Genomic DNA, 17,942 nt, shown 5'->3' with positions numbered 1-17,942 from the left:
TTTCCTCCTTCACAGCAAACATCGTCCTGGAAACAACTGACAGGACCCCCACGTCGCCCACGACGCCGTCGATTCTCGAAGCGATTTTTGGCCGGTCGCGTCACACAAGAAAACGCGACAAAATGGCGGTGATCAAGCGACTCGACTCAAACGAGCGGCCGCCGCCCAACCGCAACGTCCAAGCAACCGACGACATTTCCACCTTGGCTTTTTTCCCACGACACTACAAACAAGGCAAAATGGCTGGTGAGTACTAGACAGCAAGCAAACCCTACGACTGTACACCCGCACGGCGAGGTGATCTGGGGAATGGATATGGCGGACTAGGAGGAAGTTCGAGCAGAGAGTAGCCACGGAGAAGCGGCAGTGGACGGGCGACTGGATTGGTGTTTCGATGCGTACTCCTCCAGCGTGGGAGACCTTTGGAAAGCATTTTACTAACTATTCTGCATATTCTGTTCCTATTGTTTCGCTGAAAAGACTCGGTAAGTGTGCGGGAAAGACTTTCAGGAGCATTGACCGCCACGCTCACCGCAGAATTTCCTATTCCTAGATCCCTATCGTCAAAAAGAAGCTGGCTGGCCCGGTCGGTTTCCACAACCTGCCTAACCAGGTTCACCGGAAGTCCGTGAAGAAGGGTTTCCAGTTCACCATGATGGTTGTCGGTTAGTAGGAAGGCGAAGCACGTCGTGGTCAAAGAATAGGCCGCGGATACTGAGAATATCGTCGTTCTAGGCGAATCCGGACTCGGAAAGAGTACACTGGTGAACACCCTATTCAACAGCTCCCTGTACCCTAACAAGGAGAACAAAGAGCCTAGCCACGAGACGCCAAAGACCGTTGAGATTCAAGCCATCAGCGCTGGTAGGTTCCAACCAGTCCCGTTTCAGTGTAGGAACGCAGGCTTATCAGGAATTACGTTATGCAGATATCGAGGAGAATGGCGTGAAGCTCAAGCTTACAGTCATTGACACGCCTGGATTTGGAGATTTTGTAAACAACGAGGAGAGCTGGCGCCCCATTTTGGAAAACATTGAGGCTCGCTACGATGCTTTCCTGGAACAAGAGAACCGTGTGAACCGCAAGAAGATTATTGACACTCGTGTGCACGCTTGCTTGTACTTCATCGCCCCCACCGGTCACTCTTTGAAGCCCTTGGACATCGAATTCATGCGCCAACTCGCTGCCCGTGTGAACTTGATCCCCGTCATTGGCAAGTCCGACACTCTTACGGAAGACGAAATCAAAGCGTTCAAAGTCCGGGTAGGTTCAATCTGGACCTCAGCTGAATTCGGGAAACCGCGTTTACTGACGAGCCTGGTAGATTCTGGAGGACATCAACTACAACAAGATTCACATATATCAGCCACCTATGTACGACAACGACGACCCAGAAACTCTGTTGGAGAACAAGGATATTATCAACCGCATTCCTTTCGCTGTTGTGGGAAGCGACAGGGAAGTTGAGGTGAATGGAAAGAAGGTTCGGGGAAGGAAATACCCATGGGGAGTGATCGAAGTGGACAACGAGGAACATTGCGATTTCATCAAACTGAGGCAGATGTTGATCAGGTACCGTAAGGCTGGCGGCGGACCGATTCGACACTCCTTTTGCTAAATCGTTTGTTGCTGGATTAGGACGCACATGGAGGAATTGAAGGAATACACCAACGAGGTCCTCTACGAGTCTTACCGCATGGGCAAATTGGCGAACGGCGGATATGATGCCGATGCCAGCAATCCCGCTCTGAAGTGAGTGACATGGAGTTGAGACGGATGGTCGAAAACGTTAATTCGCTGACACCACAATATTTTGCAGCCCACTTTCCAAGTTCGAGGAGGAGAAAGCCGCACATGAAGCGAAAATGGCCAAGATGGAAGCCGAGATGAAAGCGGTATTCCAGCAGAAAGTCGCCGAAAAGGAAAACAAGCTCAAGCAATCCGAGGACGAGCTGTATGCGCGTCACCGTGAAATGAAGGAGCAGCTCGAGAAGCAGCGATTGGAAATTGAGGAGAAGAGGAGGAGATTAGAAGGACGACCAGGGACACCGGAGAAGACCAAGAAGAACAAGGGTCTTTTCAAGTAAAGATTGACATCGAAACGGAACCCTGGACGTACAGCCGTTTCTCGAACACTCCTATGCGCGGAAACTGCCGCACCCCAATGCGTCAACTCGACGCGTTTTTTCCCTTAGCCTGACATTTATGCTGGACATTTTTTTTCATACAACTAGACATACATTCCCGTTTTTGCTTCTTATTTCCAGCTCATATCCTTTCCTTCTGCGTGTGGAGGACGGACAGCTCTTGGCGTCTGAAATTTCCGCTTTTGGAAAAGTTGGCATAAACTTGTTGATGGGGTCTTTTTTTGCATATGTGAAAAAGCGCCCAACCGACGCCTCCTTTTCCGAAGTTCCGAAGAGCCTCCGTTGCCACCTCAACAAACGTCCGACATGACCGCCACAAGGGACGCCGCTTATAAAAGGGTCTGCGTTGCCGCTTCGGGGTTCAGGCAAACCAGCTTATTGATTGCATATGCATGCACGGTCTGTGTCATCTATTGATATTCATTAGGAGTATCCTATAGCAAGCATCCCTCGTCGTTTTTCCTTGAGCGCCGCCGCTTACCATGTTTGCACGCAACCTCCACCTCTCTTGCCTCCGTCTCAAAGCCAGAGCACCATCCAACGCTCTTCGCACGCTACAATTCCACGCCACCGCCCTCCCACACGCCCTCACCCCCGCCCAAACCGCCATCGTAAAGTCCACCGCCCCCGTCCTGGCCAAGCACGGAGTTGCCATCACCACGCATTTCTACAAGCGCCTCCTCAAAAACCACCCCTCGCTCAAAAATATTTTCAACTCCGCCCACCAAGCGACCGGCGCACAGCCCGCGGCGCTCGCGCATGCCGTATGGGCCTACGCGTCGCATATCGACAACCTGGGGGCGTTGAGCGCCGCGGTGTCGCGGATCGGGAACAAGCATGCGAGTCTGGGCGTGCGGCCGGAGCAGTATGCGGTTGTTGGGGAGGAGCTGTTAGTTTCAATTAAGGAGGTGTTGGGGGACGCGGTGACGGAGGATGTAATGGAGGCGTGGCGGGCGGCGTATGAGCAGCTTGCCGGGATTTTCATCACGTTCGAAGGGGATCTGTACAAAAAGGCTGCGGAGATGCCGGGCAGATGGAACGGGTGGCGGAAGTTCGTGGTGAAGCGGAAAGTTCTAGAAAGCGATGAGATTGTCTCGTTTCATCTCGCGCCGGCTGATAAGGGCCTGCTGCCGACTTTTGCTCCGGGACAGTACATCAGTGTGCGGTGCTTTGTGCCTGAGCTTGGGGTCTACCAGCCTCGCCAGTACAGTCTCTCCGATACGCCGCACGGGGAACATTTCCGCATCTCGGTCAAACGCGAATTCGCCACCGACACCAGACCCGCTGGCAAGATATCCAACGTATTACACGAACACCTCCCCGAGAACGCGGAAGTGGACGTCAGCATGCCCTACGGCGATTTCACACTCGATGTAAACGCGAAGACACCCGTCGTGCTTATGAGCGGCGGCGTGGGACTCACGCCGATGATGTCGATGCTACACACAGTTGTGGCGAACGGCAAAGAGCGGCCTGTAGTGTTTGTGCATGCGGTGCGGAATCGCCATGTCCACGCCATGAAGGATCATTTGAACAGAGTCGTCTCGGAGAATCCCCAAGTTAGTAAGATTGTATATTACGAGGAAGTCGGCAGAGATGACGTGCAGGGTGTGGATTATGATACTGTGGGTAGGATTGATGTGAGGAGGATCAGTGAGAAGGTGGTGTTGCCGGATGCGGACTATTATCTCTGCGGGCCTGTACCGTTCATGAATGCGCAGAGGAAGGCGTTGGAAGAGATTGGAGTGCATCCTGAGCGGATTCATTCGGAGGTGTTTGGTTCCGCGGCGGCCTGAATGGTGTTGGGATTGGCTGTACGCTCCACCTGTATGCTGTAGATGTAGAGTCCTCTCGTAGAGTGTATGTAGAAGCACAGGCAAATAAAGGACGATGGTCAGAATGAAACACATCACTCGCTGTTCTTCAACACACTTCACAAGTAGCATAAGATGTCATGGGCCTCCAAATGGTGAAATACGCAGCTCTGAGACGCATGCGCAAAATCCAGAGTGATGATAGTACGGCCCATAATGAGACGACGGGAGCAGTACCGTCGGAGTTGATATCTTGCGGTCAGTGCCACAAGGAGGGGAATAGCAAGTATAATTTGCCCACGTGAGGGGTCTGAACTGTGAGTCCTCGCTGTGCGCCTACTTTCATGTGCAAAGAGCGTCACGCGCAAGGTTGTTCCCACGCGCGATCCTCAACGCTAACGCTGATGAGCACAGCAGCAGGCGGCGCCCCACAAAGCTCAGTACTATCCAGGGTTCGGTATTCAGTATCCGCCCTAATATAAGGACTCCTTTTTCCCACCGCCATTCCCTCCGCTTAAAGTACAGCTAGTATAAGCCATACAAGAACAAACTCAGTCCTCGCTATGCCATCCTATACCACAGAGCAAGTCGCAACCCACACGTCCGAGAAGGACATCTGGGTATGTTCCCAGAAAAGCCAGCCCAGCAGTTTGGCGGACTTTTCTTGACTCACGTGTAATTGCTTAGATCATCGTTCACGGCAAAGTCTACGATGTCACCAACTTCCTATCCGATCACCCCGGAGGGAAGAAAATCATTCTGAAGGTCGCAGGAAAGGACGCCTCGAAGCAGTTTGACCAGTTTCACAACAAGGCTATTATGGACAAGTATGGCCCAAAGCTCTATATCGGCGACGTTGGAGACGGCTTGTCGGCTCCGTCGAGCGACGCTCCTGCTGCGGAGGAGCCTTTGGAAGGCTTGGAAGAGGGTGATGCGTTCGGCGAGGGCGTGCCATTCGGTGACCCCAGCTGGTACCAGGTGGGTGTCGTGGCCTTCAGCCTGAGCTGTTATGCCACGCCATGTCCTCAAGAAGTTGTTCCTCCAGGACTGGGGATCCCCGTACTACAACGAGAGTCACAGGAGAGTACGGGCGGCAATGAGACAGTTCGTTGAGAAGGAGATCATGCCTTTCTGCCACGAATGGGATGAGGCGAAACGCATTCCCAAAGAGCTCTTCATCAAAGCAGCGAAGGCGGGTATTTTGCAAGGAATTGCCGGTTCTCCTTGGCCCACAAAGTACGCGGAGCGAGGACCCATTGGCGACGTGAAGCCCGAAGGTGAGTAGGAGGCTGCTCGTCATACATAACGGAGACTGTGGTTGTCTCCTCACTAATGCACAACTCTTGCACCATAGAATTCGACTCTTTCCACGAATTCATCATCTGCGATGAGCTTTCCCGCTGTGGGTCTGGTGGTGTCCTCTGGGGACTGATCGGTGGGCTTGGCATTGGATTGCCTCCTGTTGTGCACTTCGGTTCGGATTACCTCAAGAACAAGGTTGTCCCCGATTGCCTGGCTGGCCGCAAAAACATCTGCTTGGCTATCACCGAGCCGGCTGCAGGTTCCGACGTTGCCAACCTGACGTGCACCGCGAAGAAGACTGCTGACGGAAAGCACTACATTGTAAGTGCATGTTATATGATGGATGTCGTTGTGGACAGTCGGTTGACCCGGTCGCGCCTCTTTCAGTTGAACGGTGAGAAGAAGTGGATCACAAACGGCACCTTCGCGGACTACTTCACCGTTGCTTGGTGAGTGTTCGATGGGTCGCGAAGTAACCATATATTGGCACTAACTCCGATATCAGTCGTACCGGCGGTGAGGGCATGAATGGAGTCTCGCTCCTTCTCGTTGAGCGTGACATGCCCGGCGTTACCACCAGGCAGATGCAGTGCATGGGTGTGTGGGCGTCTGGAACGTCGTACATCACCTTCGAGGATGTCAAGGTCCCTGTCGAGAACTTGATTGGCAAGGAGAACAAGGGTTTCAAGGTAAGCTAGGACCTTTCACTGCCAAGCAGGATTGTACGAAGATAATGTTCTGATTTGGCTTTCTTGCTTCCAGTGCATCATGTTCAACTTTAACCACGAGCGCATGGGAATCTGTATCCAGGCAACTCGTTTCGCCCGTGTATGCGTCGAAGAGTGCATGAAATACGCGTAAGTTTTCCGGCTCAATAGTGGTAGTAGTCCATCTAGTAGAAGAGAATACTCGCGGACCTCACTTTTCACCAGTCACAAGCGACGTACATTTGGCAAGAAGCTCATCGACCACCCAGTGATTCGGAACAAGCTTGGACACATGTAAGCTCATGATTCCTTCATTCCGCGGGGAACAAGAAGTTTCATCCAGCCAATGAGAAACTGACCTCCCGCTCTTATTACAAAGGGTTCGAATGGTCGAGGCAACCCACGCTTGGATGGAGTCACTCATATACCAAACCGTCACGATGCCACATGACCTCCAAATGCTAAAGCTTGGCGGACCCATTGCGTTGCTGAAAGTACAGTCCACCCAGACAATGGAGTTCTGCGCCCGTGAAGCCGCTCAGATCTTTGGTGGTTTGTCGTACTCCCGCGGCGGCCAGGGTGAGAAGGTCGAGCGACTGTACCGTGAAGTCAGAGGTGAGGCTGCATTGGCTGTATCTGGACGCGTTAACCTTCGCAACAACTGGTGTTGACCCCAATTGTTTTCCTCAGCGTATGCGATTCCGGGCGGAAGTGAGGAGATTATGATCGACCTTGGAATTCGCCAAAGCATAAAAGTCGCTCAGCTGTCTGGAGCAAAACTCTAGATGTAGATTTGACTTGCGCAATAATCTAGACATCCAATCCCGTGAAAAAAGGCTGCTCTGTAGATAGGTGTTTGAACCTGCCGAAATATTGTACTCCCGTATGTTGGTAACTATACAAAATCCCACATGTTCTCCCCTGCACGTTGGTCAATTTGTAGCAGTCTGTATGGTAGCTAACCAGAAAAGAGTGAGAGATAGATGTGTCGGTCAGAAAGATTTCATTTGGATGAAACCACACATTCCCAGGGGCGAGCGTAAGAAGATGGACCAACTTCAAGTTTGGAGGTCTATATCTAGTGGTGACCCAATCGTCTTTCCTCAGCGCACAAGCTTCCTTCGCTTGTCGGGCGGTTTGCAGTCTGTATACGGATCATATAGCTCACAAAACACAAGAGAAGTGAGGTAACCGTGAGGTCGATTATACATTATATGAATACAATTTGTCCAAGACAAGAATCCTACGCCGAGTCCAAAAACGGAACCAGAAACATCTAAACTACATAGACACGCATACATCTTGAGATGAACATGGACAGTCCAGTATCGTACGTGCGCCAAGTCTTTTTGTCTAAAGTCCTCACTGCCTATCCCTCCTCAGATTCTCCGTCGACCGATACGTCCTCGGATCTATAAACTGTCCATCATCACCGCCCAGCGTCGACGAAGACGATGCGGCAGAGATTACACCGTGCCGCGACTGTGGCTGCGGTGCGTACCCTCGCTGCTGGGGATGCGGATGTTGTGGGTGTTGACGAAATGGTGGCTGTGGTGGATATTGTTGATGTTGTTGGCTGTACAGCTGATGTTGTTGAGGCATCCTTCGCGGCGGAGGTCCGGGGTTTGCTGATGGTAAAACGTTCAACTCGACCGACTCGCCCGCGTGCATGTTGTGGGCAATGTTCGAATCCGACCATTGCCGTGCGAGCAATGGCGAAGGTGCAGTGGGGCCAGCGATGTTGGGCGCCGTCTGGCTTCGCGCGTACTGATTGTATGATCTGCCGGGTTGCATGGTAGGAGCGTACGACTGCTGCTGCTGCTGCAACCCGCGGGATGGCGATGGGTGGTTACCCAACCCAGAGGACAAATCCCCATCCCCATCCACCGAGGCCGGCGACTGCGGTTGATATCCGTGCGGATCGTCACCGCGCAACCAATGCGACTCCAAATCCGAGCGCCCACGCAATCCATGCTCGTCCATATTTCCATCCTCATCAACAGCGATGTACGGCAGCTCGGCGCCTGCGTCCTCCGCCAGCTCTTCCAATTCCGGTGGCGCCTCACCTGCGGTGATGATGGGTTTTCGCCGCAAGTGAGACAACACCCGCTGTGCGTTTCGCTTGGTCGTGCTTTTACGACGGACGGCGGCGTGGCTGTCGTCGCGTTGTGGGTGGTGGTGTTGCTTTGAAGATGCCAGTTCTTGCTCGCCGTACGCGCTCATGTCGAACATGCTAGGTTGTTTGGGCGGGGTGCATTTGGAGATGTAGTCGTCCAGGTCGTGGTACAGTGGTGTGTAGTACTTGGGCACGACTTCGCGTGCATCTTTCCATACCCACACTTTGCACAAAGGTTTGACAAGGGCAGGATTGTACAGCTCGTCTTCCAAACGCTCGCTGCTCGCAGAATGGTCCTCTTCCAGAGCGCGATCCGCATTATTGTTCTTCTCGTCCACATCCGTGATCAAATCCGTGGCGAACTGTCCCTTTGGCGCAATGTACCTCGAGCAGTACCACCAGTAGACCGCCGTGAAACAAAGAATAACTCCAATAACGATCGCCTGGTGTTTCGCCATGGAACCCGACGTGGCGCTGGTGACCACCAGGATAGCGCCCAGAGTCATAAACTGGAAGACGGCGATGCAGATACACAGGATTGTAAACAACTTTGGCCACCAAGAGCCTCCGGTCTCGCTGCTCGTCTCGTAGACGTAGAGCAACTGGTACTTGTAGACCATGTAGTTGACAAGGAACGAGAAGGCTGCGAAGGGGAGGATGAGTGGGGTGGCGAGGGCGTACGCCATCGCAATGACGAATGTCGTGAGCAGGTCGGCGTAGACGGCTCCCCAAGGCATGTGAAGGGGCTGGCTGTACTCGAATTCTTTGCGAGGGGTGTTGGCGAGGAAGTGGCGCTTGATGTAGCCCACCACAAGAGGAATGCCCTGGACAAGCTCGATGGAGGAGGAGGTGAAACCAGTGGCGATGACAGTCGTGAAGAATGATGATTGCTGGGGAAAATGACGGTGAGTTTGTATGCCGACGAGAGGCCCACAATATGTCGCGTTCAAGCTTTACACACCTTCATGAAAGCAGTACTCAGAGCGTTTAGAAGCCTTTTGGAGAACTGCTGCAGTGTTGTGTCGTCATTCCGGAAGTACTCTCCCATGATTGAAATGAAGAATGACCCAACAATAATGACCTAGAAGTGGGGAAATGATATAAGCTTAGGTGTCCTTTGCGGAGTAGTCCTCTACAAATACGACACTCACGATGTACTGGTATCCCAAGAAAGCAAACTGCCTAGTCATGATGTTCTTCTCCACCCCAGTTTTGGACACGACACCTTTCAACTTGGCCAGATACCCAAATATCGTAGGCGGAAGCGTGTTGAGGAAGTAAAAGAGGACGGGCGCGAAAAACGACTGCAGGAAAATCGTCAAGTCCCGTCGGGCGGAGATGTATGCCTCCAATTTCGGCACGTAGTTCCGAATAATTTTCAAGTTCGTCATTCCGGAGACGAAACTGCTGATGAAGAACCACGAGATCGTCAGTCCCGTCACCAGGAGGAAAGAAGTCCAGAAACGCGATCGCCTGACTGCGGGCGAGAGCTCCAAACTGGCCCAAATAATGTCGCCGGGATCGGGACATTGCTTTACAGCAGGCGGATTCAACATGTTAGAGCGGAGAGTGATGGCACCTGGCCCCGATAGATCTTTGGCCGCTCTATGAGCTTCGGTCATTGACTCGAATGACGCGAATCCGTACGAGCTGGTTTTCAGCGATTCTTCGCTTTTGGCCCTAACCGCGTATATCTCTTCTTCCAATTCATGGAGACGCTTTCCACAGTATTCGATCGTATCGACTTGTTCTCCGCCACAACACTTTATCTTCTTGTTGATGTTGTGGGTTGGCCGCCGCGACTTTGGCTGGTAAGGGTTTTTGAGATCTGGATAGTTATGCATGTCAGGGAACAGCAAGACATTGTTCTACAAAGGGATGGCAGAGGTATGTACATTCACATAGAGCTCCCTCCAAGACTGCCGTTTCTCGCTTGTGCTTTTTGAAGTTCGACGGCAATTTCCCCACCTCCCGACCAATGATCACCTGCTGTGGCGCCGCTCGTAGCCTCAATGTTTTGAGGAAGCCGGTCAATGTTTTCGGTGACTGCATTCCGCTGGACAGGTTCGTGATCAGCAGAGTGCGCTGATGCAGCGCTTCCCGTGTGTCCTTTGCAGCGAAGTAGTCTCGGCGGTAGGCAATCCACTCCTTCCAGAATTTCCACAGGAAGTAGTATGCGGAGATGCTGAACACGTATAGTAAGAAAACATGCACCCACAAAAAGTGAGGTTTCTTTTTCAGTGCCGACATTGACAGGGATTCCAGAGCCGGGTTAGGGAAAGCTCCAGGATCTCGCGGCTCGTCGAATTGGGACTTCCCCATGAAATAGTGAAATATGCAGAGTGGTATCGCGACACAAGTGAGCACCAGGAACAGGAAGGCCGAAAGCCATATGAACCGCAGGAAGATAACGGCGTCCTGATAGAGTATCAGCAGGTAAGGTAAGTAAAGAGTCCACCCCCGGGCACCGTTAAGACGAGCCAGCTCTTTCACCTACCAAGCCAACTTTCGGTATTAGGTCGTTATCCTTAGAGAATAGCACTGGCTTCACCCAAGCCGTTGGACGCCAATCCAACGCCTGGGGTCGTTTCGGTTCGGGCGCGAATTTCGTTCGAGGTTCGTACACGACCCGGTTTTTCGGCCGTAGGATAGAGAACCCGACCATAAGACCTGCCGACACAGCCAGCTGGATCCCTGTGGCCGAAAACAGGCCAACGAGGTCAGTAGCTGATGAATCGTCAGACATTGTTGCTGGTTTGTCTTGTGAACGGCGTTGGGACTGGTCAGCGAGTCTCGAAAATGGAGCCCAATGTGCGTATATTCAAGGTATACGCCCTGCTGCTCGACAAGGTGGCCAGCTTTACAATGATATAGACTGCTTCAGCTCCCGTCCACCGTCTATACGTACGTAAATGGATATCCAAGTGACGAAGGTCGGAAGGGAGCATAATGGGTTGGGCCACAACCGCGAAAAGATGAAACACGCCGCAAAAAGGGCCACACCGCATCTGAGACAGTGAGACCGCCGAGTCGGTCACTGATGAGCTCCGAGAGGCGCCCGCTTCCCGACGGGCTGGTCACACACACCCTCAGAGCGCAGAGTGCCCGCTCACGTAGCCTCACGGCAAGGCAGCTCATCTGGGTATCGGGCGGTGAATAGCAATGCTGCTGTTTTGGAGCGAGGCGGCAGTGCCAGTGGTCAGATTGAGTGTGAAAGAATAGCCAGCGCATCGGAGGCCATCATCGCTTCCGAATGAAGATGCTCCGACAGTCTGAGCTTTTGAAATTGAGGCTGCTGCCTGAGGCTGCCTCAGAGAAGAGTGGTTCTCCAGAATCACGGCTGAATTGTGAGGAGAGGGACATCATGATCCATCTATTGTTGTTGTACGTACACAAGATGCCGACGCCCGCCCTGCCCTTCATTGAGTAGCAGCTTCATCATCTGACAGCTTTTGGGATCTTCGCCTTGAGCTCCAAAGATTCGAGGACTTACTGCCATCGTGCGAAATCTGGTGAGCAAATGCAACCGAAGGGTCCGAACGGCTTCTTTGAGCCTGGTCTCTGATCTCCGTTGCACATCCTTTCAGCTGGGTCTCAGCTTGGGCCTTGTATTCCAAGTTGAGCAGGGAGCTGTAGATATGATATAAGTACAGTACCATGTCGCTGGCGGAGGATCGGCATAGATCGTAGATTCGTAGAGAAGTTGAGGGCGCACAAGGGTGACGTCGATCTCCCGTCTCGCCAAAATCCTTCAAATTCAGCCTTCCGAGGCTTGAACTCGCTCGAAGCTTCGTGGGCAAGAGAGGCTTTGACCCCCTCAATTGAAACAACGTTCAACAAACGACACCGACCCAGAAGGCCCGACTGTAGGAAGACAACAAAACTGCCGAGTCAGTGCCGACGCATCCTCTCTCGCACCAAGTTATCTCCCTCAGCGCTCACTCCTCGCCCGACGAGCCGACAGCAGCCGCCATGAGGAATCCCTTCACAAAACAAGCAGAGAAGAGCGCGGACCACAGCGTCCTGCCCACGGCAATTCACCACAGCGCCTCAGGGGATATAGCCGCCCACGCTCACGAATACCGCGACAAGGTGGAGCGCGGGTTCAGAGCATGGTACTACTCCATGCAGCACCCAGACTCGGCGTCCCCTTGGTGGGCAACATTGCAGCGGATAGTAGGGCGCATTGGCTTTGGAGCGAAGGGCGTCATATACGGTCTCGTAGGAGGAATGACGGTTGCCAGCGGGGCAAAGTTGGACGATAAGGAGTATGAAGAGAGTCCCAAGGTCTGTAACGGTTAACCTCGGTCTGCCTCACTGCCCAGCTGTTTCAAGAACCTTGTTCTGACCTCGAACGATTCCGCAACAGGGCGCTTTTGTTATGATAGGAGACGTCAAGTCTGGCTCCGGAGCACTCTTTGTTTTATTGATCGGTGAGAATCTTGTCGCTACTCACAGCTCACACACTCGAAGAGAGTCTCTAACTGCGTTCTGCTGCTAATAGCTCTGTGGTGCTATTCTATATGGAGATTTTGGGAATGCCTCACGTATCAAGGCCGAGATGTAAGCAGTCGTTGGGTTCTTTATCGCATTCCATGAATGCCTATGCCTCATCGCATCAACTACCATTTATAGGCAAAGCTGTCAAACTTGGGCAACTTCTTCCGCTTCCGACTTTCGCCAGCCGTAAGCGGAGGAGTGTACATCGCATACTCGTATTACATCGTCATTATGCTGCTCAACAACTACAAAAACAAACCCCCAAGCTGCTACCCGAACTGCTGGCGTGAAACGATCCTCGGCCGCACGATGCTCGTGCTCATGGGCGTCGCGTTCCTCATCGCGTGCCTCACCCAACTGCAGAATGCCTTGACAAAGAGATGGCATTCTGAGATTAACTGGCGCCGGGCCAATCAGAAGTGGGAGCGATGGATGTTGCTCACCCTTGGGCACATCGGATACTTGGGACGAGCGGGAATATTTGTCTTCGTCGGCATTCTCGAATTCAAGGCACTGAAGCACCCCGTAAGCCAGTCTGGGGATCAGATCGCTGACGGCCTCTCGCAGTTGCTGACGTCGACTCAGGGCAGAGTGGCGATGATAGCCACTGGCCTGTGCACGCTCATCTTTGGACTTTTCTGCGAGCTCTGCGTCATCTATCGCCAGTTTCCCACTCCACCGCCGTCTGGGATACCGTGGGTTCACAAGAATAAGCACCCCGTATTGAATGCGCGACATTGATTCTGCGCATGCTAAGGGAATGCTGGATAACTATCGTAGGTCGATACTTAATGCACCTCTGTCCCTCCATCCCCTCTTGTCACCTCGGTTTGTTTTCCCTAATGGTTACGGCGTAATTGTTCTTAGTATAGGCGATTTTGATAGAAGCTTTCGGATTAGTGTGCTGTATTCAATACTGTTTGAATACATGGGTCGGAATGCTGGCCGCACTTTGCCTTGAGCCTTGGGAAATGGGAGAAGTCGAGCAGCGGAGTGGGAAACTCGAGAAGCGGGGAACATCTGGAAAATGCCAATTTAAATAGCTCTGTCACGTGAGCTGCCACAAGGGTGCGGGCTTGGGTATAGGCCCAGGAAGCACCCCTTGTGAATGTGGGGTCCCCTCAAGAGCAAAGCCGACAGACAGGAAGACCCCTTCACCAAGCAGATACATACGCCGTCGGCCCGAGAAGGACCAGTTCAAGCGGAAGAGAGGACTTTGGACAGCGGTGCATGGGTGGAGTTTTGTCTCAGCCAAGAACGTGCGCAGCGGAATTGGAATTCGACAGAGGGGGCGACCGGGGAGCTGTGCGAAACTGCGGATCCGCTACCGAAGCTATGATCGACTCAGATAGGTTCAGCAACGGGTTAGGAGCTTGGGAAGGCGACGAGGGTATACATCGGGTGGCCGTGACGGACAGCCTATCGAAAAACGTTGCATTTCCACGAACGAATGGGACCCATGTCGACGGCGGGCCCTCCACCTCCGACACTTCCCCACCGCCGCCAAGGCCACCGAAATCGAAGCGAGGGTCCGTGTCGGCCAATGACAGGCAGATATTTTGCAGTCCGGACATCTACGACCGGGTTATGGAGGTGTATACGCATATCGTGGAGAATGAATATAAGGGTGGAGCGAATGGGAGGACGCCGACTGAGGAATACATGGTTTGCGACTGTACCTACGAACCAGGTTGGCAGAGCGTCGACTGCAAGGAGTACGGAGATTACGTTGGAATGCTGAATGGGGTTTCTGCCCCGGAATAGGCCAAGATATGCAACATCAAGCATGCGGATATGACGCAAATTGCATAAATCGCGAGCTATACATAGAGTGTGTCGCCGATTCTTGTCCGGCCGGGCAGTACTGTCAGAACCAAAAGTGAGCCGCTTAGCCTGGATGTCGAAACTGTGCGATTCTGTAAGAATAGCGGAAACTGATGCCGAAATTGTGCTGTGTAGGTTTCAGAAGCGTCAGTATGCCCCTATGGAAATCTTCGAGACGGCCAAGAAGGGATTTGGACTTCGCGCCACTGCACCCATACGGGCGTAAGTTGCCAGAGAACGTTTGCGAATTCACATGGGGGGATGACCCTCTGACATGTGGTACCGACGGTTGTTCATAGGGGTTCCTTTGTGATCGAGTACTGTGGCGAAGTCATTACATCGACGATGTTCAAGAAGCGAACGCAGGAGTACGATAAGGAGGGAGTGAAGCATTTCTATTTCATGAGCTTGAAGGCGAACGAGGTACGAGGGGGACATAGACATGTGGCATTTTACCATCCGATACTGATTGGTGGATGTAACTCCTACGTGCAGTTCATAGACGCAGGTCGAAAGGGCAACGTGTCTCGGTTCATGAATCACAGCTGCGATCCAAACTGCGCGTTGCATAAATGGATTGTTGGGGAGCGCTGGCGGATCGGGATGTTTACGTTAAAGGACATTGCGGTTGGAGAGGAATTCACGTTCGATTACAAGTTCAAGAGATACGGGTAGGCTTCGATCTGAGGAGGTTTTTTGATGTCGGTGGAAACTGACTTGAATCCGTGTAGAGCGAAAGCGCAATCCTGCTACTGCGGATCATCGAATTGCTCTGGCTTTATCGGAGGAAAGCAAGCTGATGAGCTGGCGATAGGGCAGATTGCTGGTAAGGCGCAAATGGTCGTAGTGCGGCTGGAGGCACGGTTTCTGACGGTTACGTGGCACGCAGATGAGGGCGGAGATCTTGAAGACGACACTATTGAGACAGCGAAGGCAAATCGTCGTCCCAAGAAGGGAGGAGATGATTCGGACTATGAGGGCGATCTTGATGCGAGAGCGGTAAGCATTTGGAATCTGTCCGCACGATTAGAGCAACGTACGGGATCTGACTTCAACCACGGTCCAGGCGTCCGTTAGAGTGCATACCATGGATGATCTCAAGGTGTTAATGCGCGCCCTTGTGCGGAACGTCAGTAACAGAAACCGACTTATCGGATTTCTGGATGCTGTGGAGGTGAGGAAGAATGGGTCTGGAAGCTTGAAGAGCATCGGACGGCTAATTGGGAAACTTCGCAGAGCCTCGATGCCAACTTTCAAAGGCGCTTCATATGGATCCGAGGGCTCACGGTACTCAAGTGGTGCCTAGACAGTTACATTGGGCAATCGGAGGAGATCCCCATCCAGGTATGGAAGGCCCAGGAATCGCTTTGTGTCGTCTGTGCTCATGTTACTGATGTGTGGAACTTTAGGTTTTGAGAATCTTGCGAGCGCTTCCTGTTGCTACGAGGAACGAGAAGCTGGAAGCGTGCATTGTAAAAACCGCTGCGTTGCCGAACGTAGACATATCAACTGCAGCGAAAGAGGTAACTTTATGTTAAGCACGAAAGATCACGCCAAATCCTCCTCACACCCGTTTTTCTGCGAATGCAGCTGCTGGAGAAGTGGTCCACCTTGGAGAAAGCCTATAAGATCCCGAAGCGAGCCGTGCCATTGCAGGTATGGCGACGTGAATTCGCGCATAGAGTAAGCGTAAAACTAAAACCTGCCTCTCCGCCATCCATTAGGCCACTGGAAACACGGAAGTTCCGAAGGACAGTATTGCAATACCGGATGCCACCAACAGCATACCCAAACGTTCCTACGATGAGCATGACGCGCGAAGGCCACCGGGCTCACCTCCATCGAAAAGATACAGAAAGGACGAACCAGTCATCAAACAGGAAGAGCCAAATCGGACACAGTTGGAAGACTCCATACGCAGGCATGACTATCGGTCACAGCCCTCTTACTCATCATTACCAGGCCGCGAGAGCATTGGGCCGCCAAGGCATGGTGTTTATCCCGAGCGAAGCGGAAGCTGGTCCTCATCCAGCGCCCAGATTGACGAATATCGCAGATACCCCGAGCCCCACCGACCCGAGATTCATCGAGTGGAGCACTCCCGCGATTACTCGTACCACAGCAACGAAACATCCTACAGACCGTCAAGATCCGAGTCGGATAGCTACCATTCATATGCACCGTCCAGGGAAGCATACCGGAACGAAGACCCACGCGACCGCGATCGGGACAGGGACCGGTACCGGGAACGGGAACGTGACCGCGACCGTGATGATCGACGACCACCACCTCCACCCTCCTTTGATCCCGACAGTGCGCCGCCACTGCCGGCGGGGTGGAGCAGCACCATCACCCCTGAGGGCGTTATTTACTACTACGATATCAACAATAAGACGCAGTGGGAATTTCCGACGGCCCAAGCGATTCCGATTGAAGAATTGCACAACGGGATACCAGCGTCGCCATCACAACCTACAGACAGTGCGCATTCGCATAGTCCGCCCCAGAGTGTGCTTGTAGAGCAACTCAAGCATGGGGCCGGCGGGAGCTCCTTCTCTTCATCGACCGATTACCCGAAGAAAAGAAAACAAGCGGTACGTGGGAAAGAGCCTCGCCTGCTGATCGACCTGGTCAGGCTTTTCGCTCACATTCGTCTTCCCTCAGGTTACTGCTTACGTCGTCAAAGTACTCTCAAGCCATGACCTTCCACCAGAGATCTTCAAAGAGCGAGCGAAGCAGGTACGGTTCTTACTCCCTGAGAATGGATTCCAGCATGACCCGAATATACTCACATCTTACCTACTCGTGCACAGATTACTCGAGCGCTGGTTGAGAAGGAGATAAAGCACGGCCATTCGGCGCGCGACACCCTCTCTGAGAAGACGAAGGCGGGTATCTCGGAGTACGTGAAGGGCTACTGCAAACGTCATAATTATGCGCGCAAGACAAAGTCCAGTCGCAGTCGCGATGCCGATCCCGAGATGCAGTAAAATCGCCAATCGGAACAACCTGCTACGCTCTTCGTGGGACTTTGCACGGCGAATACTGCGGACTGTGACACATAACTCCTCGACACACTCTCTTCCACAAAACCACCATTTTGGTCCATTTTAGAATTATGCGCGTCTCTCCTATCGTGTATCTTACTGGTTTGCCTTGGAGGCCTCACGACTCCTCGACTCCTCGCGCCAACCTACATCGTCACCTACCCGAATCCTGCCCCCCACTGTTTCGCATTGCCCTCATTTCATGCGTTTGCTGTATATATTTATCCTCTCCTAGCGTTCGTATACTTGCGGAGGGTAGGACCACTTCGGTGCAGGTGTTTGCGACTGCGGAAGAAAGTGACGGCGGCACACTGTAGTAAATTGGGGCTAGAAGCTACGTTCTTCCTTGTACATATCGTAGGCGGTGAATGAATGTGTGGCAAATCGCCATTTTGGACGGTCGGAAGCATCTCGTCCCGTAACCTTTTTTATTGCGCGCCAGACTTTGGTCCTTCGTTTTGTCTCGCACCCTGGTCTTTCCCCCA

At 52.7% G+C, this 17,942-nt stretch overlaps 6 protein-coding genes across 6 annotated transcripts; 5 read left to right on the top strand and 1 right to left on the bottom strand.

The window, feature by feature from the left end:
- Positions 1 to 12: 12 nt before the first annotated feature.
- On the top strand, positions 13 to 2,358 carry EV422DRAFT_364982 (Septin-domain-containing protein). Its single transcript, XM_053066683.1, has 8 exons — positions 13 to 246; positions 481 to 485; positions 554 to 665; positions 736 to 864; positions 929 to 1,263; positions 1,325 to 1,572; positions 1,639 to 1,752; positions 1,820 to 2,358. The coding sequence occupies exons 1-8, from the start codon at positions 123 to 125 to the stop codon at positions 2,085 to 2,087; spliced, it is 1,335 nt and encodes a 444-aa protein (XP_052927710.1). The 5' UTR covers positions 13 to 122; the 3' UTR covers positions 2,088 to 2,358.
- Positions 2,359 to 2,629: 271 nt separating this feature from the next.
- Positions 2,630 to 3,937, top strand: EV422DRAFT_555110 (flavodoxin reductases (ferredoxin-NADPH reductases) family 1; the record flags this gene model as incomplete). The annotated part of the gene is made up of 1 exon (XM_053071895.1): positions 2,630 to 3,937. A coding segment is annotated over one exon (1,308 nt), but the record flags the coding sequence as incomplete, so codon positions are not given.
- Positions 3,938 to 4,330: 393 nt separating this feature from the next.
- EV422DRAFT_364826 (acyl-CoA dehydrogenase/oxidase) lies at positions 4,331 to 7,044 on the top strand. Its single transcript, XM_053066681.1, has 10 exons — positions 4,331 to 4,581; positions 4,649 to 4,939; positions 5,007 to 5,238; positions 5,316 to 5,584; positions 5,651 to 5,712; positions 5,769 to 5,952; positions 6,026 to 6,120; positions 6,196 to 6,264; positions 6,350 to 6,585; positions 6,661 to 7,044. Exons 1-10 carry the CDS (start codon positions 4,525 to 4,527, stop codon positions 6,753 to 6,755), a joined length of 1,590 nt encoding a protein of 529 aa, XP_052927708.1. The 5' UTR covers positions 4,331 to 4,524; the 3' UTR covers positions 6,756 to 7,044.
- A 202-nt stretch (positions 7,045 to 7,246) lies between these two features.
- EV422DRAFT_364896 (uncharacterized protein) lies at positions 7,247 to 11,013 on the bottom strand. The gene is made up of 5 exons (XM_053066682.1): positions 10,584 to 11,013; positions 9,982 to 10,504; positions 9,238 to 9,914; positions 9,048 to 9,167; positions 7,247 to 8,976 (listed from the first exon to the last, which is right to left on the bottom strand). Exons 1-5 carry the CDS (start codon positions 10,830 to 10,832, stop codon positions 7,333 to 7,335), a joined length of 3,213 nt encoding a protein of 1,070 aa, XP_052927707.1. The 5' UTR covers positions 10,833 to 11,013; the 3' UTR covers positions 7,247 to 7,332.
- Positions 11,014 to 12,211: 1,198 nt separating this feature from the next.
- On the top strand, positions 12,212 to 13,327 carry EV422DRAFT_493954 (uncharacterized protein; the record flags this gene model as incomplete). Its single annotated transcript, XM_053067710.1, has 4 exons — positions 12,212 to 12,373; positions 12,456 to 12,519; positions 12,591 to 12,649; positions 12,722 to 13,327. 4 exons carry the CDS (start codon positions 12,212 to 12,214, stop codon positions 13,325 to 13,327), a joined length of 891 nt encoding a protein of 296 aa, XP_052927706.1.
- Positions 13,328 to 13,633: 306 nt separating this feature from the next.
- Positions 13,634 to 17,866, top strand: EV422DRAFT_521890 (uncharacterized protein). Its single transcript, XM_053069776.1, has 14 exons — positions 13,634 to 14,276; positions 14,351 to 14,465; positions 14,546 to 14,632; positions 14,710 to 14,833; positions 14,906 to 15,081; positions 15,142 to 15,236; positions 15,300 to 15,409; positions 15,477 to 15,584; positions 15,647 to 15,754; positions 15,820 to 15,933; positions 16,001 to 16,066; positions 16,135 to 17,004; positions 17,075 to 17,149; positions 17,224 to 17,866. Exons 1-14 carry the CDS (start codon positions 13,817 to 13,819, stop codon positions 17,398 to 17,400), a joined length of 2,685 nt encoding a protein of 894 aa, XP_052927705.1. The 5' UTR covers positions 13,634 to 13,816; the 3' UTR covers positions 17,401 to 17,866.
- Positions 17,867 to 17,942: the final 76 nt, after the last annotated feature.

The sequence above is a fragment of the Fimicolochytrium jonesii genome (assembly GCF_025526975.1).
Source record: "Fimicolochytrium jonesii strain JEL569 chromosome Unknown EV422scaffold_5, whole genome shotgun sequence".
Classification (NCBI taxonomy): Eukaryota; Fungi; Chytridiomycota; class Chytridiomycetes; order Spizellomycetales; family Powellomycetaceae; genus Fimicolochytrium; species Fimicolochytrium jonesii.
This window is presented reverse-complemented; position numbering and strand designations above follow the sequence as displayed.